The sequence below is a fragment of the Mustelus asterias genome, chromosome 3 (genome assembly GCF_964213995.1).
Source record: "Mustelus asterias chromosome 3, sMusAst1.hap1.1, whole genome shotgun sequence".
Classification (NCBI taxonomy): domain Eukaryota; kingdom Metazoa; phylum Chordata; class Chondrichthyes; order Carcharhiniformes; family Triakidae; genus Mustelus; species Mustelus asterias.
Window position 1 is genome coordinate 150,648,960 of NC_135803.1, and position 26,792 is coordinate 150,675,751.

General features: G+C 42.4%; 1 protein-coding gene across 1 annotated transcript in view; it reads right to left on the minus strand.

Annotated features, from left to right (window-relative positions):
• Positions 1-1,394: 1,394 nt before the first annotated feature.
• The window catches only part of arih2 (ariadne homolog 2 (Drosophila)), a 66,683-nt gene continuing 41,285 nt past the window's right edge, over positions 1,395-26,792 (minus strand). The window contains exons 8-15 of the mRNA XM_078209946.1: positions 25,498-25,615; positions 22,652-22,702; positions 22,531-22,552; positions 19,926-20,077; positions 19,299-19,442; positions 14,164-14,232; positions 11,955-12,038; positions 1,395-9,163 (exon numbers count right to left, since the gene is read on the minus strand). Coding sequence (XP_078066072.1) covers positions 9,086-9,163; positions 11,955-12,038; positions 14,164-14,232; positions 19,299-19,442; positions 19,926-20,077; positions 22,531-22,552; positions 22,652-22,702; positions 25,498-25,615 — 718 coding nt within the window. The 3' untranslated portion in view covers positions 1,395-9,085. The remainder of the gene's footprint in view (positions 9,164-11,954; positions 12,039-14,163; positions 14,233-19,298; positions 19,443-19,925; positions 20,078-22,530; positions 22,553-22,651; positions 22,703-25,497; positions 25,616-26,792) is intronic.

The following is a 26,792-nucleotide window of genomic DNA, read 5'->3' on the forward strand; positions in this document are numbered from 1 at the left end:
AAATATTGTCAGCACCCAACGGAGAAAGCCTCTTGCCCAGTCTGCTGATGAGATCAGAGAACATCTGCAACCAGTGAGCAAGATGTTCTTTCCCAGGTCTGAACCACTTCATGCTTCCAACCACAGCATGCAGAGTGGTGGGGGGCGGGGGTGGGGGGGGAAGAACAGGAGCCAGAGCAGCAGGGTATTAGGGATTGTGACTAAAAATCATTCAATACTGTTAGATGCTTGGAAAGAAGCCATTTGGCCCTGTGTGTCTGTACCAGCTCTGAGAGAATTATCCAATTCGTCCCCTGCCCCATCCTAGTAAGAAGTCTAACAACACCAGGTTAAAGTTCAACAGGTTTATTTGGTAGCAGAAGCCACTACCTTTCGGAACAGGCTGTTCCTTCGTCAGGTGGGTGGGAGTCCTGACGAAGGAACAGCCTGTTCAGAAAGGTAGTGGCTTTTGCTACCAAATAAACCTGTTGGACTTTAACCTGGTGTTGTTAGACTTCTTACTGTGTTTACACCAGTCCAGCACCGGCATCTTCACATCCTGTCCTATCCTGACAGGCCTGCCATTTTCTTCCCTTCCTGTAATTATCCTCGAAAATACTCAAGCTTGTCCCATCATGCAATGAATTTTAACACAAGGGGATTCTCAAAATCATAGGCCAGCACGGTAGCACAGTGGTTAGCACTGCTGCTTCACAGCTCCAGGGACCTGGGTTCAATTCCCGGCTTGGGTCACTGTCTGTGTGGAGTTTGCACATTCTCCACGTGTCTGCGTGGGTTTCCTCCAGGTGCTCCGGTTTCCTCCCACGGTCCAAAGATGTGCAAGTTAGGTTGATTGGCCATGCTAAAAATTGCCCTTAGTGTCCTGAGATGCATAGGTTAGAGGGATTAATGGGTAAATATTTAGGGATATGGGGGTAGAGCCTGGGTGTGATTGTGGCCGGTGCAGACTCAATGGGTCGAATGGCCTCTTTCTGTACTGTAGAGTTTCTATGATAGCTCAATGACCAAATTTGGTTTCTTGGAAAATAACTTTTCTCCTCCAAATGCTGGTTTCCACAGGTCAAAAAGGGCTCTCCCCTCTATAAAGTTAAATACAAATACAATCTCTGCCCCCACCTTCCCCCCAAAAGAAATAAATAATCACATTCTGGAGAAGAAACCAAACAAATCCAAAGGAACAAAGCAGACAAGATCCCTGGGCTGAAATATTGTTCAATTGGGGTGAGCAAAATCATGTTGCACAATACTGATCATGAGCCCCAAAAGGGGAAAAATGCAACAGGAAGAGAATTCTATACGTTCCAGTTGAAAGTATATCAATCCAGCATCTAAACTTCTAACAAAATCTGGAAAAGTCAGGGTGAAATGCCATTAACGGCCTCTTAAAATATCGGTAAAGAGTAAAATAGCTTTATTTTAAATGTGAACACTTAGTGGAGGGGCAGTGGGAAGGTAAGGATTTCATGGTACAACAACACATCAATATTGCATACTGGCAAGTATTGCTGCTAAAAAAACAGACCCAGGAACAGAAGCCTTGCCCGAGATGTATACAATTGCAGGGATCTGCCCAAATTAACACCAAGCGCGAGAGCCAAGACTGCCATAAGAGGACAACACCCGGTAATGAAAATAAAAAGCAAAACACATTCTCCACCACTTTTAGGAGTTAGTGTTACTTTGAAACCCAGACTGAGAAAAGCAAAGTTCCTGAAAATTTAAATGTGTTGGGCACCGCCTAATCCCACCGCCCCCCACCCTCCTCCCCAACCCCCAGCTCCCACACCCCACCCACTCTCAAAGCAACAGAACAGCAAGAATGCAGTAGTCTGACTATATTTGTTGTCAATCACAAATTGTTGCAACTTTATGGGAAAATCACAGAATTCTTTGGGGGCGGGAAGGGCAGGGGAAGGAGGAGGCAAGACAGACAGACTTGCATTTCCCATAGTGTCATAGGCCTCCCAAAGTAAGTGTAGTCATTGTTGTACTCCAGGTTACAAAAAAACAGCCAAGGTCCACAAACAGCAATGCACTAACAGCCAGATAGACCTTCATAGCAAGGTTGATTTGAGGGCTAAGTAGGGATTGACTTTCCTGGTCTTCTTCAAAGTCAACCATGGGAACCTTGAGGCCCGAGAGAGCAGTCAGGCCTTGGTGTAAGCATCTCACCTGAATGACTGCACCCGTGACGGCGAACACTCCCTCAGTCCCCCACTGGGAGGGTCAGCCTAGATTTTGTGCGGAAGTATCCGGAAAGGGACTTCAGCCCACAACCTTTAAGGCCGAGGCAAGGGATATACCAACTTGAGCCATGGATGATACACGTACACAAACATAAGAGGGCGTGCTGTGTGGTGATGGGGGTTGGATGGAGGCAAAGGAAAGTCAGGAGAGGTAGAAAAAGAAACACATTCCTACCCCTCAACTAAAATGTAGCCTACTGGGCACATGGACTGAATTGTGCCTCTCCGTTTCAAGTTTATTAGTGTCATTAGTTTACATTAACACTGCAAATGGAGTTTGTGAAAATCCCCTAGTTGCCACACTCTGGCACCCGTTTGGGTACACAGAGAAAATTTAGCATGGCTAATGCACCGAACCAGCACTTCTTTCAGAGTAAGCCAGTGCATTTAGAGGAAACCCACACAGACACGGGGAGAAGGTGCAGACTCAGCACACAGAGTGACCCAAGGCTAGAATAGAACCCGGGTCCCTGGTGCTGTGAGGCAGCAGTGTTAACCACTGTGCCATCCATAGTTGGTGCTCAAAGAATTTGACCGCACTCTTGGTCCTTTCTATCCACCCATCCAATATAGTGCTGCTCTCGCATATCTGGTTCTACTGTTGAACAAAGGGACCTCTAAAAAAATTTGAAAAACTCACAAAAAGCAGCCTGCTTGAAGAAACTTAAAAGTACATCAAATTTTGTACATGCATAAAGTATTTAAAAGCATATTTACAACAGTTGTACAATATCAGGATACATACTAACAAGGTAAGCCCATTAAGTCAGTCAAAAATTCTTTATCCTGTCCTTAAAAGTTAATTATGGTTGATGCTAAAAAGGAATGCTCTTTGTTAAATAAATCTTTACCATCACCCAACGTACCAGCAAAACGAGAACTTGATCTGCACTGCTCTCAATGATATCTAGGAGTCATTATGAGTGGCAAAATGTTTCCAGCGTCTATCTTGCAACCTTTTAAATAATCTGCAGCCCTATAAGTCTCTGAGATTGCTGTGTTTCTCCAATTCTGCCCTCATGAGCATCCTCAACTTTCCTCCCTCCACCACTGACGGCCATGTCTTCAGCTACCTCGGTCCTCAGATACAGAATTTCCTTCCTAAACCTCTTTAGGTCTCTCGCTTCCTTTAAGATATTCTGTAAAGCCTACCTCTTTGTTCAAGCTTTAAGTCACCAATCATAACACCACTTCACATAGCTCAGCGTCAAATTTTGTTTGATAATACCCACGTTAATGACACTACGTAATTGCAAGTCGTTGAATAAATTTAGATCCACCAAAGAAGCCCTGGGAGTCAAATGTCCACACATCCTCTCCTCTCAGCTAACCGTGCGTTAGGACTTAAAAAGCAATAAAAGTTTAAATCACAATCACAGCTTTAGAGTTAATATACGATTTGTGACTTAATTTGCCAAAACTGGCACTCAAATTTTGCTGAACGTTACGGTACCAGGGCAAAGTGACACTCTCATATTTCTGCAACGCCTCACCAACACCAATTAGGAATGGCCAATCGATGCAGCCGTGCCAGTGACGCCCACATCCCATAAATGAATAAAAATGTCATAAAGTAAAACTGGTGAGTGGGCAGTTAATTAAGTCATAGCAGCAGTGATCATGCTAAATCCCAAGTCATGTAAGTGGTAACATGTCACTTAATACAGCCATGAAATTGCTCTATTTCAGTCGACAATAACACATCACTTTGTCTTACCAATACCATAGCTGCAACATATAGGGGATATGGTGGGGAGGAGAGGGGGGGGGGGGGGGGGGGGGGGCACCTTCAGGGTCAGGGGATAGAGATTTCAAGATCTTGGTATTTATGTCATCAGCACATTTGAAGTGCACTTAGAAACAGGTTCCCAAGCACTATATCTGTGAGGTTTACCAGTCAATCTAAGTTATGCACATTTACTGGAAAGAGAAATTTCATGCTAAGTTATAGTTCACCATTTAGGCCCAGACACTGGAGTAGATTAAACCCGCTAATGGACCTACTTCATCACTCGAAGGTCAGCAAAACACAAATGGAAGCGTGTGTGAAATTATCGAACAATGCCTACTTGGACTATGAACACAACCATCTGCAGAATTATCCAGCTTTTCTCTGCAGACTTTGGGAGCCGCTGTATTCTGGTAGCATAATATGATGGGTTAAAAACATTTCATCTCTGCACAATGTGCTCGCCCAGGTATAAGCTCCTGAAGCAGCTCCAACACTGATCCGCATTATGTTCCCTTCTGCAAGGCTACAATGCTGGATTAGAAACTAATCTTGCTTTTCTTCAAAATATTACCCAGAGATTGTCTGCAGAGATTGTCTGCATTCTAACTGCATGAATACCGGTGTATAGCTGTGCGAGAGGAGAAACTTGCAAACAACTCTGGGCACTGCACCCGAGGGAACATGGGTTGCATTCCTTCCCTCCTTCCCACCCCACCCCCCCAAAGTGCATTGGTGCCAAAAATGCAAAAAGGCTCAGCAACACAACAATCAATTTAAATTCTTAAAGAAAATGCTTCGCCATCAAAAGCTGCCTACATATTGGTCTGGCACTCTTCAGCAAGCTTCTAGCATTAGCACTGCGGAATCCTGGCAGACCCCATTTTCCTTGGTTCTATTATTGCGCTGTCAGAAAAGGAAGGTGGATTTAGCAGATGAAGCGCAAGTACTCTGGAAGCAAGGCCAATTCAAAATTAGGGAACTGCAACGGCCAATAAGGTTAAAAAAAATTGTGATTGGCGGATTTCTATTCTCTCATGGCATGTATTATTTAAGGGTCGTGCTTTTGCTTCAATAAAGATAGTCCCTTTGAATATTCAGCAAGCCCATATACCAGTCAGTCATGAACAGTCCATTCACAAAGCCAGGGAAGCAGCACTGGTACCTATCACAATAAACAGCAACACAGGTCAGAATGTAGAGCAGCATCAAGGTTTTAACAGAACACTGTCTCTCTCACTTGTTTTCAGCTTACTGGTTAGCCTTTCTCCAGTTATAGGAATTTGCAAAAAAAGGAAAGATTAGGATGGGATAGATAATTATAGAAAGGGAAGATTTGCTATATTGAGAAAGGGAAGGGGTGGGGGACCAACTGGATAGCTCTTTCAAAGGGTTAGCACAGGCATGCTGTGTCGAATGGCCTTTTTCTGTGCTATACGCTTCTGTGATTAGGATACAGGATGACAGATCAACTGTACGCACACACACAAATAACACCTTGAAATTGCAAAGGAGGCCAGATCTTACTCCACACAGCCACAGTGCCTCACCTTTCCATGCGATTTGATGGCCCTGGATTAATCCCTTGTGGCAGCTCCGACACTGATCCGCATTATCCTCCCGTCTGCTCAAATACATTGCTGGATTATTAGAAACTCACTAAAGTGTCTTTGTTGAAAATGCCGCAAGAGACTGTATTGTGCTGCAAAGCCCAACAGCTCTGATGAACCAATTTGGCCATCAATAGCAGGGATGAGGAGCAGCTGCTACTTGGTACAACAATGCTGAACTTTTACCCGCGAGGGCAACGTGGCTGTTTACACTTCAGCTGATTGAATTATACTAAAGTTCATTCTGGACCACTTAGCCAGGAATAATTACAGGACGGACTCGGGTACAAAAACACAACACTACCACCCTATTTAAAGATCAGGGCATGGTGAATTTGAATGAAAGAACCACATGGGGAGAGAAAGAAACACAATTTACGTCATTTTTAGGGTTGTTATGGTTCTTCCACCTCCCCCTTCCCCCTCTCAAATTCATCCACAGAATTCTCAAGTTATTCAGGGACAGAGGGCAAGGACTGGATAGTGAGGATAGACATATCCTTGGGCTCTCAAACACCTCTCCTGGAAGGTCAACAAGTGCAAGGTTACCCAATAAGATTTTCAGAAAAGGGATGGCACAGAACAAAATAAAGACAAGGTAAGCATTTGATAGTAAAATAGTCAGTACTTGTGACTGTGCTGCTTGGAGGGCGACTGGAATCAGATTTAATGCTAACTTTCAAAAAAGAATCTGATAAATAAAATTGAAAAAGTGAAAACATTTGCAGAGCTTTGGGGAAGAAGTGGGACTAATGGAATATCTCTTGTCAATGAGGCAGCACAAACACAATGGGCAAATGGTATCCTTCTGATTCTCTACTCGATTACATGCTGGGCCAACATTCATCCACAGCTCAGCATTACAGCTTAGGACAGTATTACGAGTGTCAGTAAAAATGTAAAGCATTGAAAGGGTAATGTTTATTTAGAAGGTTTCTCAAACAGTAACGACGTCAGCTTGGAGAAATCATTTGGACAATTTGATTTTTAAAATATGTAGCAGCACAATGGACAGCACAGAAAACCAAAGAGTTAATGTTTTGGATCACTAATGTCAGTCGATGTCTAAATCAAAATGCTTGTCTTTGGAAGGTAGAGTCAAAAATACTGTTAATTCCCACAGAGCAACCAGTATTCAAAAATCAATCAACTTGCAGTAGGGCTGCCAATGGATTGCATGGGACTTTCCAGGAATTAAAGATTAATCCACAAGTCACTGCTGTGAGCAAACCAAAGAGAAAAGCCTTAAAAAACCCAAGGCTTTCATTTCCACGTTCTTGGAACACTCACATTAGTTATAATAAAGAATGGAAAAAAGGCGACTGGACAGTGAAGAATCATCCCTTCAGGGAGTGAATAGTCTATTTGATTACTAGTGGCGGTGAGGGGTGGTGAACTGCTTGGGCAATCAATGGTGGAGACTGGGTGATTAAACCTTCCATCCCCCAACCTACACTGGCAACCGTAACGGAGTCAGAACTTCCTTATCCTACTGCAAGTTTTTATTGAAACAGTTCCTTGTCCGGCGCATAACCTGAAATCAAAATGGAAACAGGAAGCAGAAGAGTTAAGCTTTAATCTAGATGGCTACTAGATTTATTCAATGCAAGCTGAGCCATTTGGCTAACTTAAGGGGTAAGAGGGCAACAGCTACAAGGTAATAATAATTCAATCAAGTGGCTTCAGTAACACTGCAAAACCCTGAGCATGCACATTGACAAGCTCAAGACTAAATTATTGTCCAAACTACCAACTAGTTACACTGCAGAATAGAAAAAGGCTCGATTATACTGGTTGCGTAAAATAAAAGGGGTCCCTTGCCACCGGGGAAAATGAGCATAAGGAAAGCAAAACCACAGGTCTGATCCCTTCCAATCTCTACCTTGTTAGAGAGCGAAGCATTATAATGGAGAGGAATAGGAATCAACACCATGTAGCAGCTGTTCCGAGCCTCGAGGACACTGGCGCCAGCCTCGCTGGTTATGGTGATTTGTGACAGCTCGCGAGCAGTTGGGAGCCTCAACCACCAGTACCAGGAGTTAAGCGGACTTCTCAGGGCATATGGTCAGAGAGCCAGAGGATGAACGCAAGTCCAAAAGAATAACACCACCGGGAGCAAATTTAGCTCAGTTCAGATGCTGAGCGTGCCCCTTGTGGCGGAAGGAAAGGGGGTCTGGTACGGTTCAGACAATGGCAAGCAAGTGGAATTAAATAATTTTTATATCAGTAATGAACGATACAGTGGTTCTATTGCTGCAGAAAGCACAAGTAGTTGAAAACATTACAGAAGTTACATAACCTCTCAGCTGCAACATCTGGGAAATAAAAAAAAAATTCACATCATAAATACCCCCAAAAAAAAACATTTTCACTCTTACCATTGCGGATCAGAGTGCTGAGTGCACTCGAGGTAGCATGACAAATTTGAAATGTATAAAAACGTATTTATTATATATCCTAAAACACAGCCGGGATCCCCATCTCACCAATAGCAAGTACATCAACTAAACCATTATAAGGGGGAGGGGGGTGGGGACAAAAGCTCAAATCACTATTTATTTATCTTTTGTTTTTAAAAAAAGTATAAACTATTTAAAAAATTGTGTTTTTTTTTGCAAATTGGATAATGGGGTCACAACAAACTGCTGAGGATAGTGGGGAAGGGCCGCACAAGTCAGGTACGTCATGAACCTATCAAACATTCATGAACCTTGCAATGCAGTGCAAGCCAGCTGTTAGTCTATTCATAGTAGAGGTAGTAACAATGGGTACTTGTTTAACTATTGCTTTCCCCTCTCACCCATGACCAGAAATGTGGCAGACTTTTCATGTTCTCCAGAAGGCATTAGGAAGCACCCTACACTACAGAATACGGCACCTCATGCAGACAGATTGCCTCCTTAAAAAAAAAATCATGAACACCATCACCCCCACTGAAAAAATAAATTGCTCCCAGACAAAGCTGGCAAATAATGTACATTAACACAAGATACCAGAAAACCAAATCATTCCCAAATGACTTCTTTCCAAGCAATCTGCATTTCCCAGTAATCGCCTAAGCAGAGTGCCTTGGTGCCAGTATGCACTATAATTAAGTTGTGCCACGAATGCCCCAAATAGTTTTGTTCTAGTGAAAATATAGATAAAAGTCTGTGGGAAGTTGAGCCTTCTGCAATCCTTCCATCTCTAATGAAAGCACTTGTAAAAGCCCAGGCTTCTTTAAAACTTTTAAAGAATCTCCTTTTTCAATGTTAGCGCATATTATTTTCTCTTCTTTCTTTAAAAAAAAGAAATACATCTTTTTTTTTTCTAAAAATAATTCTAACACTATTGCAGCTCGTGAATGGAATCACCCATGAGCATTGCTGACTATTCCAGCAAAAAAAAGAAAGAAAACCAAAGGAACGGCAGATGAAAAGAAACAAGGAATTAAAACAATATTTTGTCTTCTTCCCCAGCCAACGCCTTTTTCAATGCGCCAAAACATCCACAGGGCTCCTTTAGTCTGATGTGTCATGAAAATCCTTGAGCAGTGTTCTACGCCTCTGTTCTGCTATATGCATTTGATTCTCTAGATCCTGAAATGCAAAGCAGAAATAAAGTGGTCAAGGTAAAATCCACACTCCTCCAAACAGATGCACAAGACTAAAATAAAACATATGCTGGACATTACTCCCCCTGGACTTTTCACACAGAAGGAGGAACAATGTGATATTGAGGATTGTGCCATCTTTTGCATCCTCAATATCACCCTAAGCATTGCTTTAGGGCAGCACGGTGGCACAGTGGTTAGCACTGCTGTCTCCCAGTGCCAGGGACCCAGGTTTGATTCCTGGTTTGGGTTACTGTCTGTGTGGAGTTTGCACGTTCTCCCTGTCTCTTCATGGGTTTCCTCCCAGTCCAAAAGACATGCTGGGTAGGTGCATTGGCTGTGCTAAATTCTGTGTCCAAACAGGCGCCAGGGGATTTTCACAGTAACTTCATTGCAATAAGCCTACTGGTGACAATAAATAAAGTTTTGAAATGTAGTTCGACAGACCGACAATTTGCACACATCAAGGTCCAACAAATAGCGAGCAAGATTAAGTGACCAATTAGCCTATTTAGGTGGCACTGGTTGAGGGAGGATTGGTCAGAAAACTGGGGTAATTCTCGTCACCTTCTTTGAATTTACAACCTGCTGATCAAGCGCTGAGGTTTCACCCTAGACTGCGTGTTCAAGTCCCATAGTGGACCTTTCTGGGGATTGGGCAAAGACATGGGACGAGTTAACTCCCCTATGGATCAAGCTGCAGCATTGGCATGATGGGCTGATCATCTGAAATGTTCATGAAATACTGCATAATTTTTTTTAAAGTATTCATTCGTGGGACATGGGCGTCACTGGCTGGCCAGCATTTATTGCCCATCCCTAGTTGCCCTTGAGAAGGTGGTGGTGAGCTGCCTTCTTGAATCACTGGGTTGCCCCACAATGCCATGAGGGAGGGAACTCCAGGATTTTGATCCAGCAATTGTGAAGGAATGGCGATATATTTCCAAGTCAGGACAGTGAATGCTTGGAGGGGAACTTGCTGGTGTTCCCATGTATCCGCTGTCCTTGTCCTTCTAGATGGAAGTGGTCATGGGTTTGGAAGGTGCTGTCTTAAGGATCTTTGGTGAATTGCTACAGTGCATCTTGTAGATAGTACACACTGCTGCTACTGAGCGGTGGTGGTGCAGGGATTGAATGTTTGTAGATATTGTGCCAATCAAGCACGCTGCTTGAGATATTGTTGAGTTAAGGATTTTGGGTTATGTCCTCATGTCTCTTATTATTTCAATACTTTATCAACATCTGATAATGCTATTGGAAGGCTATTATTGTGACAATATGGGGTTGGGTGGAATCACTATACTATCACTGTGCTGGAACAGAACAATGACTTCAAGGACTCAGGCAAAAATTGCAGAGGTAAAGGTACATCTGGAATTTAACTCAAAATCTACTTTTAAGTTTATTTATTCGTGTCACAAGTAGGCTTACATTAACACTGCAATGAAGTTACTGTGAAAATTCCCTAGTCGCCACACTCTGGTGCCTGTTCGGGTACAGTAAGGGAGAATTTAGCATGGCCAATGCACCTAACCAGCATGTTTTTTGGACTGTGGGAGGAAACCGAAGCACCCGGAGGAAACCCACACAAACACGGGGAGAACGTGCAGACTCCACACAAACAGCAACCCAAGCCGGGAATCAAACCCAGGTCCTGGTGCTGAGAGGCAGTGGTGCTAACCACTGTGCCACTGTGCTACCTACAGCTATTCGGGACAGCATGAAAGGAATCTAGTGTATTATTTAATTTCAAGGATACAAATTGCCATAAGTCTCAGACCTGTTCTTCTCTCACCCAGTGCACAAAGAGCTAATTGCATTCAAGACTACCAATTCTAGGATTTGTTTCAAGTACATTTTGATTGTACCAGGATTCGTGGTCTCAGAACAAGGGGTAAAACATTTAGAGTTGAGAAGAAACCTCTGCGTTAGAGAATTCCAAAGATTTGCTATCCTTTTGAGTGCAGAGGTCATGGATGCCTAGTCATTGAGTATATTCACAGCTGAGATTCACAAACTGTTGGACACTAAGGGAATCGAGGAATATAGAGCTAGGTCAGGGAAGCGGAGTTGGATGCAAGAAAACCCGAAAATGCAGGGAAAACTCAGCTGGTCTGGCAGGGTCTGTGGCGAAAGAAACAGAATTAATATTTTGAGTCGCATGACTGCTTAAGAGTGTTGCATGGCCTGTTACCATGCTGTAGATTCTAGTTAGGTAAAAGATCGGCTTTGGTCTTAATGAGTAGTGGAGAAGGCGTGAGGGGCCATTCCTGCTCTTATAACTTAAGAAATTCTGTACTTATGTACAATATACACTTGGAATATGACATCTTATTTTCTGGGGTGTTGAGTTAGGGAAGAGAAGTACAGATTACATGCCAAGAGTTACAGGTTTAGGGAATAAAATTGCACACACTGCACTAAAAAGTTGGTTAGAACAGCCTTTGCACATTACATTTCCTTATTACATTCAAGTACATATTTTAAAATGTTTGAAGTGCCTTTCCCTGGTCAATGATTTACCAGAGAAACTCTCATCTCAGCTTAGCTTCATCATTAATGCTGCATCTATCAAAGATAAGCTATTATTTGCACCAGCCCTATCACTTGTATCAGTCAATTTTTAGCAGTTTTGCAAATTACACATGGCCAATAAATTTTGCACCTTCCCACTAATTTATTTTCATGTTTAAATGTTGAATCATTATTGTTTTCCTCTATACACACAGGTCTTAATAACTGTCAGATTGCTTAATCCACCTCAATGCGCCACTTACCCCTCGATCATAGCTGTCCGCTCGTTCCACCTTCCAGGACAAGTTCTCAATCTCTGCTTCCAGCTGCGCTTGCTGGTACTCAAACTGGAAAAGACAACCTTTAAAGTCAGTGAAGGTACAAGGCAGGCAGCACATAAAACCAAAACTAACCACTTTCCTGGACTTGCAGATTTCATAGAATCTCAAGAACTTATCGCCGGTGGTGGCGATTCACCCTGTCATGTCTGTGCTGGTTCTTTGAAAATGCTTAGTCCTACTTGGTCACACTTTTTGACCATAACACTGCAAGTTGCACAAAGTAGCTAACCTACTCCCTTGTAAAATTCGTGAAATCAGCATCCACCACTTTCCCAGGTAAAATGCTCCAAATCCTGACAACTCTGGGGAAAAAATAATAATTTCCCTCTAGATCTTCTGGCAATTTGTTTTTTTAAATAAAATACTCCTGATTATTGACATCTCGTGGTGAATGTCCTCAGTTCTCTTTCCAAGACTTTTAACATCTTTGCTGAAGTATGTTCACAGAATTCAAATCTTAAGAGTTGCCACGACACAGGAGGCGGCTACTTGACCCATCATGTTTGCACCGGCTCTCTGAATAAGCAACTCATCTAGTGCTCTTTCCCCAACTTCTCCCCATAACCCTATGCATGCTTTCTTCTCAGATAACAGTCTAATTCCTTTGAATGCTTTGATTCAACCGGCTTCCATCACACTTTCAGGCAGTTCATTCCAAACCCTAACCACTCACTGAAAAAGTTTCTCCTCATATCACTTGTGTTTCTTTTGCAAATTACTTGAAATCTGTGCCCTCATTCACAATCCTTTCACGAGTGGAAACAGTTTCTCCCCATCTACTCTGTCCAGACCTCATGATTTTGAATACCTCTATCAAATCTCCTCTCAGCCTTCTCCTTTCCAAGTTGGGCATTCCTAACTTTGACAATCTATCTTAACAATTCTGTGACTTTTGATCAGGCATCATCTATAGAGAGGTAGACAACATACAAACCATAGAATCCCTACAGTGCAGAAAGAGGCCATCTGGTCCATCGAATCTGCACCGACTCTCCAAAAGAGCATTCCACCCAGGGCCTCCCCTCCATCCTATCCCTATAACGCCCCCCGCATTTACCATGGTTCATCTGCCCAACCTACATAGGTTAGGACACGAAGGGAAAACTTAGCATCGCCAATCCATCTAACCTGCATACCTTTGACGCGTGGGAGGAAACCGGAGCACCTGGAGGAAACCCACGCAGGCACGGGGCGAATGTTTAAGCTCCGCACAGTCACCCACGCATATGAATGGGGAGGACTAGGCCGTTCGGTCCCACAAGCCTGCTTTGCCATTTGTGGCCTCAGCTTCACAATCCCACCTACACCGACCCTCGACTCCCTTGTTAGTCAAGAATCTATCTGCCTTAAAAGTATTCAATGACGCTGCTTCCACTGCTCTCTGGGGATGTGTGTTCCAAAGACTCACAACACTCATCAAAAATATGAACAAAATTAACATACAGATGCAAGGTCATTAATCCACAACTTGAACTGTTTTTCCCTCTTCCCCCCCAGACGTGCTATCTGACTACAGGGCATTTCCAACATTTCTGTTCATAATCACAGTTCCGTACTTTGCTGGTCTCTTTTTAAACACGTGCACAGTTGTAACCTATCACAGTTACATGGCTCCTCTTTGGAATAAAATACTGCGGATGCTGGAAATCTGACATAAAAATAGAAAATGCTGGAAAAACTCAGCTGGTAGCATGTGTGGAGGGAGAAACAGAGTTAACAGCGAGTCTGTAAGACTCTCTTTCAGAGCCTGAACACACTCCATGGATGCTGCCACACCTGCTGTTTTTTTTAAGCACTTTCTGGCTTAGTTTTTTATTTATTCTTGTGATGTAAGCATGTTGGCAAATCATTTATTGCCTATCCCTAATTGCCCTTGAAAAGGTGACACTGAGCGCTCTCCTTGAAGCGCTGCAGTCCATGTGGAGTCGGTATGCCCACCATGCTGTTAGGGAGAGCTTAAAATACATCATAAAAACGCCATACCTCAAAACAGGATGCATCAAATCATTGTGGCAGTTTTTGGAATTGCATTTAAAACTCCAAAGGGCCTGCACTCCACAGTGAATTGCTAAATTACATTTTGAACAGAGAAGGCAGCACAATTCAGAATGTGTCTGTGCAAAGATCTTACCAGTTTCTTCCTAGGCCCAGATTCCATATAGTATGCATAAGGATATGTATACTGCAAAGTGTAACGACACTGTAGGAAGGAAAACAAGGAAAAAAATTACTGTAAAAGATGCACGTTAAAAAGCTATTTTAATTAAACTTCAGGAAAAAACATTTGAAGTTATTTTTGGTGGAAGGAGAATGGAGAAGGAAAGAAAGAGAAACATTTCTCTGAGTATCATTGGTGTGGGTGCAAAAGGACTTCTTTGCATTAAAATGCTATGATTTTACATGGAATTAATATCATAGAATCCCAACAGTGCAGGAGGCCACCATTTGGCCATTGAGTCTGCACCGACTCTCAGACAGAGCATGTATTTGTAACCCCATGTATTTGCCATGGCCAAATCCACTAACCTACACATCTTGGGACACCAATGGACAATTTAGCATGGCCAATCCACCTAACCCGCACATCTTTGGACTGTGGGAGGAAATCCACGCAGACACGGGGAGAACGTGCAAACTCCACACAGAGAGTGACCCGAGGCCGGGAATCGAACCCAGGTCTCTGGAGCTGTGAGGCAGCAGTGCTAAGCACTGTGCTACTGGTATCTCTGGAGAATGCCTGCAAGCGAATGATCTGTACGTATTCATGTGAAGGAAGCCCAGTAAAATTAATTTCTTTTCTGTCAAAGTTTGCATTTCCAGCTCAACCTCTTTGCCTGAAATCAGTGGTCTGACTCGTCATCATTAGGAAGTTGCTGGTGACAAAAGCTAAACTTCCACAAGCACATTTTGCCAGCAAGGTCAACCAAGAGATCGTGATTGCCAGTAATGGAAGGCAAAACATGCACTAGATACAATTCAAGTGAAGGTCAAACCCAGTTAAAGCATGTTCAGTCAATGACAAAAAGTTTATTCTGTGCCTATTTTAAGATCAATCTCCTCACTCAGCCCCCACTGCTCACTATCAATGAATGACAGACGTAGGTTTTGTCCAGCATTCTTTCCAAGCTGCTCTCCTGATGCAAGGAAAAACCAGACACTCCTGACACAATGATGGCAAACTGGGAGTCATAGAACCCACAGAACCCCACAGTGCAGAAGGAGGCCATTCGGTCCATCAAGTCTGCACTGACCACAATCCCACCCAGACCCTATCCCCATAAATCGACCCTAGCTCGCCCCCCTGGCACTAAGGGGCAATTTAGCATGGCCAATCCACCTAACCCGCACTGTGGGGAGGAAACCGGAGCACCCGGAGGAAACTCACGCAGACACGGGGAGAAGGTGCAGACTCCACACAGACAGTGACCCAAGCCAGGAATTGAACCCGGGTCCCTGGTGCTGTAAGGCAGCAGTGCTAACCCACTGTGCCACCGAGCCGCCTCAGAGTCAACTCCAGAGCTCCTGGATACACACCTCACAGGGGCTGCGGAAACTTAAAATCAGCTCATCCAGTCAGACAGGACTGTGATGAAAATTCACACAAGGACAGAGGGACAGTAACTTTGTCAAGAAAGTTTATTCGCAGCAGGAAGATTTCTGCCGTTCGTTGCCCAGTAGATCAACTTCCAGGAGTAGGAATTCTATTTTCATAAAGATATATCTAAAATAGTTATTGACATAATAGATGGTTAGCTGCACTTTAAGTGTTACAAATGCAAGTTTGTTTTTTTTTAAAAATTGAAGAAATAAATAAATCAAGTCTAGTCATTTTCTGCTAGCTCTTTCTGATCTTGGTGTAGTTGAGGAATTTACAAGTACCCGCCAATCTATTAAAAAAATCTCTATTCCAGCAACTTACAATAACCACAAACTGATTTCAGCCTCTACACAGAACTGACCACCAGATGTACATCAACAACAATTAGACTTGAAAGGGTCACACGAGTTACAGACTTGGCAAAGTGGCAGTATAATCAACCCTCTTGTTAAACGATTCATCAGCAAACTTTAATTAGTTTTGCTGACTGAACGACCCGTCAAATACATTCGGGACCACATCTTGGAAGATATCTGACTGCTCACCACTACAGGGATGCGCTGGATTCAGGGGGAGTGTGAGAGGATGCAGCCAGCTGGAACTCTTGTTGATGTGCTCATTAGGGGCGTCAGCCAACAAGCATAAAGTCAAAACTGCCAAGTCACAGAGGTTTCAAAGGTTAAAGATGACGGGCAAACCACAATTACATCAGCCTTCTCAAAACAGTTGGCATAAAATGGCTTCCTTGCCTCCTTCCACCTCCTCTGACAGGAACGTAGAGTAGCACTGATTGCAATTCTTTTAAACTGGTACAGGGTAATGTCCTGAAGGAAAAGACTTTCCCTCCAACATTAAACAAAACTTCTGATTTTGTTGCAGAGCCCAGTTTCACAGAAGTGGTCCAATGTTTCCTTTCTCTCACCCACTCAAAGTTTTCCGTCTCCTCCCCTGGAGTGAATGACCCGAGACAGCACATATCAGCAAGCCATTCAGCCATGAGCACTGCAGCCAGTCTTCACACCTAAAGCCCACACATACCTCCAGTAACCCTGAATGGAAAGCAAGCAGGAGCTGCCCATCATCAGGTTTCATGATCGGCGCCAGCTTGGAGGGCCAAAGGGCCATGTTCCTGTGCTGTACTTTTCTTTGTTCTTTGTTACCAATTCTGTGCAGCAAAGGCAAGTCCGAACCAACCAACCGTGGCAACAAGTAATGATATATCGAACAAGAACCCTTTCATAATGAGCAAGTACCCTTCGCCATACTTAATACCACCATACAGCACATAGAAACCAAACTAGTGACATCTATCAATAGGAATTGTGTCCCCCTCACCACTGCTTAATTTCATCGTAATGAATAGTCAGAGAATCATAATGACTAATTCAAATATCCATTTAAATGATAGTTATGGCTATGTAATACCATACAAGTAATATATTCACAAATTACATGGTTCAATGCCCTATCCTGGTAAAGCAGGGTATGCTCAGACCCACTGAGAGCAGTGCCATTAAAAATATGCCTCAACACAGGACAGGAGGGTAACACAGATCTCCGTGAAAGGATGAGCAAAACAGCCTCATCACCTGCACTTATTTTTGCATTCAATTCCTAGCACATGAAGACCCAACTGTAAGAAGTGCCTTTGTTCATACCTGGGGTCGGAGCTGCAATCCAGCCAAACATGGGGCTAATATCACCTTTGCTACATTTTTTAAAGTCACGATCTACTTACGATGTAGAGATGCCGGCGTTGGATTGGGGTGGGCACAGTAAGAAGTCTCAACACCAGATTGAAGGACTTTAACCTGGTGTTGAGAGACTTCTTACAATCTAACTGTGTAGTTATTTGCTGTGAATTCTGTGGTCACCAGCTGCCTGCACGCAGGAACTTCCAGCAGAGGTCACAAGCTAACCAACAGGATCCTTGGCCGAGGTCAATTCCATATATGTTAGGAATCAAATCTGGGATAATCCCGCTCGTGTCTGATCGATTACAGACTGAGCAGTGCATTTACCCACTAGACAATGAAATAAAGGGAGTAAAAACCACTTTCTTTTATGTAGCACCTTCAATGTATTAAATATTCCCAAGGTGCATCAAGCAGAAGGAGCCACATAAGAGGATATTAGAAAAGGTAACCAAAGCTTAAGATGTATGTTTTAAAGGAGAACCCTGGAGGAAGTGGGAACAGTAAAAAGGCAGAAAGACTTAATGAGGGAATTCCAGAGCTTAGCTGGATACACCATCACCAATGGTACAGGAATGAAAATCAGATGTGCAAGAGGCTAGAATTGGAGGAGCGCAGACATTTGAGGATTGTAGCACTGACGGAGATTACACAGATAGGGAGAACCAGGATTAAATATCTAATATCTACTTGCTTGGGTGATCTGTGACAATACTGTACCTTTAAGAAATGTATTTGTGTCATGTTTCTTGTGCAGAGTTTGTTTTAGCAATCAGTTCTATCAACCTGTGCCGCTTTGTCTGTAACCAGCAGTCCTGTTGTTACTACAGCAGCATAAGTGATCTCAATTGCTAAAATATTTGTTTTAATCTGGGCTAATGCTGTTCTGTTATTTTAGTGTTTTCCCCTGGGGTTTTTCCAGAGTAGGGCTTGATTAGATTGGTTGACAGGAAAGATGATGTGACTGGGAGGGATTAGGCTTACACAGCAAAATCAATTCAGTTGCTGCTTAGGATCTTTAGAGAGAGGTAGCTTTCTCGGTCTCTCTCCCTTTATTTGGACACCAGGAAATAAGTGTTTTCCTCTGGAGGCTGCTGTATGGGAGTCAGAAAACATGCGTCTTTCTATATCTGTCCAGAGGTTAAAAGGCTGGAAATCTAGCACCCACAGGAGCCGATACATTTTTTATATGCTAACTTATTCTGAAGAGGGATGTATGCCTGTGGAGATATTGCTTACATTGGAAGAATAGAGATAGCCAGCTGTTAAGAATTATACCTTGTCATGTTTAACTATTTTCAACTGGTAAAAGTTATGCTGATTCTTTGAGAGATTTTAACTGTGTTGTTAAATAAAGTTGGTTTTAATAAAAGCTTCCTAGTGGGTCAATCGAATCATACCTGGAGTGAAACATTTTATGCTCACCCTAATGCCAAAATCAAAAAAGCTGGCATCTAGGCTAATTTTATAATATACCGTGGAGTTTCTGGTCTGGTCCTTAACAGATTTCAATAGGATACACCAAAGTTTAAGATTGAAATTGCAGGGATCAAAAACAGTACATTGAAGCCATTGCAGCGACTTCATAAGACATAGAAGATAGGAGCAGGAGGAGGTCATTTGGCCCTTAGAGTCTGCTCCGCCATTCACCATGATCATAGCTGATCATCCAATTCAATAGCCTAAACCTGCTTTCTCCCCATAACCTTTGATCCCATTCGGCCCAAGTGCTATATCCAGCCGCCTCTTGAATATATTCAATGTTTTGGCATCAACTACTTCCTGTGGTAATGAGTTCCACAGGCTCACCACTCTGGGTGAAGAAATGTCTCCTCACCTCCATTCTAAATGGTCTACTAATTCAACGTTGATTTGTACTTTCATGGACATTTTGTACTTTGCCTATCTCATAACTAGTCTGCATGTCCTAGTTTTACTAACCTGTAGGCACATGACTCAGTGAGCATTAAATACCTTGGCAAGGAGCTTGGCGGCATTCTGTAAATACTGCCAATCAATCCACGTTCCCAGATTGTTCATAACTCGTTCCTGGATTTTCTCTTGAATCCTCTGGTATGTCTGTGCTTCTAGCTGCAGACTCTTATTGTGGTTTTCCCACTACAAAGATAAAAAGAGAAAGAATAAAGCAAGGTAAAACTCATTTACGCCTCTTAAAACCCCAACTTCCCCAGCTAAGAGAAAAATTCCCACTAAAAAACAGGAGCCCAGATCATCATAACCGGGTTACTACTCCTTCCATCCAGAGCAACATTGACAAAAATGAGGAAATTCAGTGCTCAACACCACCTCTTCTGCAGGATTGAGATTCAAACCATTGCCTCTTAAATAATGGGCACACGCTTTATACTGACAAAGAAAGCAGAAGTGACAGGCGAGAGTGAGCACAAAAATAAATAGGTCAGACGTGGTCGCAAGGCTCTCCAAATTAAACAACCAACACTCAACCTCAGACTACATGCGATCAACGGCCAAAAATGGCTGCTGGCCCCCTTGGGACTTTAACCAGTGTTTTCAGGATAGCAGTGGGGAAAAAGTAAGAGTTACAGTTTCTAACATCCATTCAGTCAATGCACCTCTTACCCTTTCAAAGTAGAATAAGTATTTCTTCAAAGCTTCCCTGGCCTGTGCCTGCTGGCTCTGGTTCACAATGTCAGGATTCTCCTTGTACCGACTGCACTCATAGTACTCGCTGCCATGGGTTTTCCAATCCCCCAGGCACATCCAGCAGAAATCTGAAAATAATTTTAAAATGGAGAGCTTGGCAAACTTCCATAATACATAATCAAGTGGCTAGCCCAAAATTTTATTTTCTTTTCTGTAAGAAAAATTAACTCCTAAATCCAATCCATTAACATTAGCCAAGGAGGAAGTGCGAACACTACAATAATCCCCAGCACTTCTGTAGCACTAAGTAATCATCATACAATTCCTACAGTCTAGAAGAGGCCATTTGGCCCATCTATCTGACAGAGTAGCTTACCCAGGCCCTCTCCCCCCACCCTATCCTGTGTTTGTCATCCGCCAAGAGAGTGCTGGCGCCACCACATCCAGTCACCCATAACAGCATAAACTGTCCTGTGTGGGTTAGATTGTACGTGCTAATCTCACTCAGTCTGAATGGGTAGTTTCTGAATTAGCTCTGCAGAATCCATGCTGGTTTAGCTTTGGCTAAAATGACAACTTGCTGTCGCATTTAAGATAGAAAAACATCCCATGGCATTTCACCGGTGTTGTCAGGAAATAAACTAGACACCTGTGCCAGTTAATTAGATTTGTCACATGTATTAGTATACAGTGAAAAGTATTGGTTCTTGCACGCTATACAGACAAAGTATACTGTTCATAGAGAAGGAAGGTGGGTGCCTGGAACTCATTGCCAGGGGAGGCAGTGGAAGCGGATACGGTAGTGACTTTTAAGGGGCGTCTTGACAAATCCATGAATAGGATGGGAATAGAGGGATATGGTCTCCGGAAGGGTAGGGGGTTTTAGTTCAGTCGGGCAGCATGGTCGGTGCAGGCTTGGAGGGCCGAAGGGCCTGTTCCTGAGCTGTAATTTTCTTTGCTCGTTGCTATCGCCGTAACATCCATGTCATTGTGGAGTCATGAACCTCCAATCAACATATTCAGTATCATATGTTTGTGATCCACAAACAAAGTCACTTTGAGACGATTTCTTGCATGTAAAGTACTCCATCAATGCAACCTGATTTGGTAATCCCAAGAACCTGACTCAAACCAACTTCAGAGTAGCACAATATAAACGATGGTGCATTTTATAGTAGTAACTCTGAGTCCATCCCTTGACTTGCGCTTTTTTTTCCCCAATGATTAACTCTTAAAACTTTCAAAAATCCACACATTTTATTTTTCCACCATATACATAAAATGATCCAGTTAGTGAGAGTGTGTAAGCTGGCCTAGATATTAGATTTTATTTTAGTCGGATTTAGGTTGCCTGCTTAACTTTCCCATTTCACAGGCTTTTACAAACACATGCATTCTACAAATCGGCTAACAAAATCGAGCCACCATTTTGTAATAAAACCTCATCTAATCAAAGCCATTCTGTGATTTGAACACCTGCTACCAAACGAGGCAACAAGGGCAAATTCAATTAAGTTAACCCTTACAACATCATTGACAACCGGCCGTTAGAAACAACTTTGGATCAAGGTGGGGTGGGGTGATGCCAGATTTTGGTATAAACGTGCATTTCAGCAACCATCATTTTTGCATACAGCAAGTGAAGGGAAATCAGCTGTATTGTGTTTTCTCAAGGACAGAGATAGAACTCATGTTGGTGGTAGAATGAGTAGTGTAACAGTGAGCCCAGGGACAGGGGCAGAATTCCTCTTGGCTTGGGCCTTGGATAGTGCAGTTTCCACCCAAGACAGGCAGAATTGCTGCTGTCAGCAAGAGGAGTGGAGGTCGTTTTCCACATCTTCCGGACTGGCCATCCATTTGAAGTTGTGAAGACTTCAAGAACCTTCTGTTCATTTGTTCCTTTACTTAATTTATGAGGGTATTGTTGCTTTATTTTATCCTTTATTCAATAAACTTTGATATTGTTTGTTAATTCAGTATTTGAGTCTGTGTGATGGTTATACCTCTGTTGAGCTAGACAGTTTAAAAGAGCTAATTTAGGATCCGGTAATTAAGCTACATGCAACTGAATTAAATCAGTCTAAATTTGTCAAAATACTCTTTTTTTAAATGCACAAATGTTGGAACACAAACTGAATCAAAGGAACATATGAGACACACATTGCATCAATAGCAAATGCAGTGAAGTACAACTCCATCAGTCATGCCCCTTGGTACATGGTTCAGGAATGAAGGTTGATCATGATGTCGGAACTTACCTCCCCTTCAAATAATACCATGTAATAAGTTGCATTTACCAGATTAAGTTCTCATTCAAAAAATGGCAATTTCGGTAATCGCACTGGGGCATCCATTCACAAAAATATATACTTTTCTCATGAAAAAAAGAATGTCATGGATATTAAGGAGCAAGGTTCCTGTTTCTGAGCTCCCAAAGTACACTGAGGAATTTCAAAAACACCTCAGTCTATCATCCAAGAAAAATCACAGATCGAGACCGTTATCATTTCCAGGTATGCACCCTCAGGGCAGTGCACGTAAAATTTAACATTCAATATAATTTTCATTTTTCTCTACTCACCATGCTTGCATTTTGAGCATTGCTGAAACAGATAATCAGAAAGAGATGATCAGTGATAAAACAGACCCTCAGCACATTGGAAGATCTATGAAAACGAATAAATTGTGAATAATTATCTCACCATGTGATTGCACCCTCCATTTTTCTCAATGCAAATATTGCACTTAGGACACTGCAAGATTAAAACAAATAAGCAATTAGAATAATAATTTTCTCTGCAGAAAATAGGCTAATGCACTGGAGAATTTTACCGTTGGCAGCACTTATAACTGTGATAAACATTGCCATTCTTACAGTTTGGTTTTCGAGTTGTTGATTCTTATTTGAACTTGGGGTGGGTTTGCTCATCCAAATAGTGCAAGAGATCTAATTAACATTAAACACTAGTCGCCACTGACCTACAGCTTATTTCAGATAGATCCTGAACATTTGCTGCATTGCATCAGGAGCTAATCTGCTGTGGGTAAATTTATGGCTAAATTTAGTGCAGCTTGACATGAACCAAAAAGCTATTACTGTAATGGGTTTCCAATGGAAATAATATGCAATGGATTACAGGGGAAAAGAGATACAGATATTTTTCGCTGACAATTTCTTCTCATCTCCTAAATTTTCTTCCTGCAGTGCATCTTTTAGGGCAGACACCATTTTGAAGAGGAACAAGGAGCTCACCCTAGTGTCCTGGCGAATACTTGTGCCTCAACCAACGTAACTAAAACAGACGATCTGGTCCTTAGGCGATTTTGGAAGGTTGCTGTGCATAAATTGGCTGTGTTTCCTACAATAAATATATTTCAAAAAGTACCTCATTGGCTGCAAAGTGCTTAGAGTTGTCCTGGGGTTATGAAAAGTGTATGCTTTTTTTTTTTAAAAATGAAGCTAGCCCACTTTCGCAATGCAAGTTTGGTATGTTGCTATGCAAAACTTCACATCAGCAAGGTGAATAGAAATTTTAAAACATTTTGGTGGAAACTGGGAGAAGAAAATCCTACTGTGCATATATGTCTCCCATATGACAGCAGTACTTCCAAAGTACTGGCTGTAACACATTTTGGTTCAATAATGCACCACAAGCAAGTTCAGACAGAACTGCTCAATTTACGCAAGAAAATAACTTTCCATTGAAAACTAGAACTGGGGTCAGAGTGTATTAGCAGCTTGAATTACCAAGAAGAGTTGTATCAAGAAGAGGGGGGGGGGGAAGTGATAAACCGCTACAAAAACCTGTGCAGAGATTTCCCCTTTTTTTCCAGTAAAAGGTACCAAAAGAGGATTAACACTTGCCTTGATAGTAGCAGTATTGGAAGGGGGAGAAACAAACCCACACCACCACACTCCCACCCTCTCCCAAACAAAACAGCAATGATAAGCATCAATAATGGTTAACTTCCATCAGGAAACTTATATAAAGGGGGGGACAAAATGGAGAAAGGAAGCTTTTTAAATTTAGAATTAAGGTTTGACTCAGTTTCAAAAAAATATATATTAAGGTTCTTATTAAATACATTTGTAATTGTGGGAATAGATTGCAACTAACCCCAAACTTGATTAAGTTGCGCCAATTGAGGTTATGTAATATTAAAACTGCCATTAGCAGCAACTTTCCTGATGGAGTGAGATACCATTCACATGATTATCTGTCACGGCATCCTAAAAAGCACCTGGACAGAATATGGTGACTTAGCACCTTCTGTCTGGGAATAAGACCAAGTGAATAACGCAGCAGAGGCAAGTGTTAATAAAACTACTGCATAATCGCCCCATTTAAAAATAAATTCTATTGTCTAATGAAGTTTCTGCCCCACCAAGTGATTCACATGTTTTCCTGGAACTCTGAGCAGATGTTGGCCAGTCATGAAAATGAAAGAAACAAAACAAAAATCATCCAATGTTGTTGCTCATTGGTTGTTATAATGCTCCATCCATATAGAGAAATAATTTACTGACATTCATGGCCGAGCTCACATTTGTTTTCTGAACGTGGGATACACAATCGAGGCTATATATTTATTACCGAGAAAGTGGCAATGGCCTTCTGTCATAGTGACTGTCTCACAACGGAGTCACAACTTTCATGATCACTTTAGAAGGCATTAAAACACCAGCACATGGAGTGGTGCCAAAGCATATAGGACCAACAGTTTCCTTTCGCCACTGAATATCAGTGAAAAAGATCAGCTTTATAAAAACAAACCCAATTGCTTCTTTAATAAAATAAAAATACTACGGATGTTGGAATCAGAAACAGAACAGCAAATGTTGGAAAATCTCAGCATCTGTGGACAGAGAAGGTTTTGCGTCAGATGACTCTTCTGACTCAAAACATCGAGGGGCAGCACGGTAGCACAGTGGTTAGCACTGCTGCCTCAGTACCAGAGACCCGGGTTCGATTCCTGGCTTGGGTCAGTGTCTGTATGGAGTCTGCACATTCTCCCAGTGTCTGCACGGGTTTCCTCTGGGTGCTCCGGTTTCCTCCCACAGTCCCAAGATGTGCGGGCTAAGTGGATTGGCCGTGCTAAATTGCCCCTTTGTGTCAGGGGGATTAGCTAGGGTAAATGCATGGGATTATGGGGATAAGGCCTGGGTGGGATTGTGGAGGGTGCAGACTAGATGGGCCGAATGGTCTCCTTCTGCACTCTAGGGATTCTATGTTGGTTCTATTCTCTCTCCACAATTGCTTCTTTTGTTGATCAGCGTAACTGAAATCAGTTTCATAACTTGTTACGGTAGTGTCAGGATTATGATCCTGGGCCAGCAATCCTGATGTCTGATCTAATAATCCAGAGAATTTGAACTCAGTTTTAAACATCTGGAAATAAAAACCATCCTCTCCCCTTCACAGGGCAGCCAAGAATAATTACCAGTCTTGCCGGTGATGCCAAATCCCAAGAATTAATAAAATATCTTTGGATCATTGGACCAGTATCACAGTTAATACACGGGTGCACTATATTGGTACCTCCTTACATCTTTCGTATGCGCACTGATGTAATTTGCCGTCTCAGAGTCATCAGCACATTTGGTGAGCCATTTTTTAATAGTGGTACAGTCAGTAGGAGCGTGGTACATCTGGCGACACTTGAAGCTGCAAGACAAGAAATGTTGCTTAGGGTTCAAGTAACAGCATTGCTTCCAGGTAATAATGCCGCCAATAAAATGGAGACAATTTCAGCATTGCCTTCTTCAGAGGCTATGGTTCAAGTCCCATTCCAGATATCAAAAGATATGAGTCATGCTGAGACTACAGTGCAATACAAATGGACTGCTACACTGGTCGGGAGTGTCCCTCAAATGTAATGGTGAGCCCAAGTCCCATGTGCTTGGTCCGGAAAGGTAAAGGTCCTTCTGCGTTAGTCAAACAAGGACATAAATTTGATGCCTTCTTCCGAAATGTAAAGGTCTTGAAAGAAAACGAAGATTTAAGAATTGAATAAAATAATTAAAAATATGATTTGTATAAAATAAAGATTGAGACAAGTCCACCTGTGCGAATGGGGTTTTTGACATGTGAATTAGCTTAGCAGCCGGACACAAGTGCTGTTAGAACTATAGACATGGAGAGAGAATATAGTTTACACCTATATGCCAAAAGCCTAGCCCAAGGGGGTTATTGAGATAGAATACTATCAAAAGGAAAAAAAAATCCACTGCAGGGTTAACTGGCGACAGTATGAGGGAGTGGGTTTCACAGCAGCATGGGGTGCACTCAATGGGAAGCCCTGTTGACAATGGCAGGACTAGAAGATCCTGCCACCAGCCAACGGCGGGCCACCTCCACAAAATACATGGTAGGTTGTGCAAAATCCCACCCCATTGTGTAGGATTCTGAATTTGAGACAAGGGACATTTCTCAGACTTCAGACACACAGACAGGAATGGGATTAACTTCATGAAATAGAGTGTATAGTCATTATTGTAGTTATGAGTACTGTTGTCTTTTTCTTTTAAAGTAATAAATTTTTTTTATGATTGATTACAACAAGACTTTACTTTTCCTCACTGGTTTGCATATCTTTCCTCATTATTTTACCACTAAGAATCAGTGTTCCAAGTTACCCTTGTGGGTTTTGGGATACCTTTGCATTCAACATCGGCGAGGTTCTCAACACCTCTTCTATCAACTGTCAAACACTAAAACAGATAACCAGTTATATTCATGCGTGTGAGAAGCTGAACTGTGCAAAACAGCAGTATACCTACAGTAATTGCAATTCACTGTACACAAAGATTTGAGATGTGATGCAACAGGCAACTACATCAAT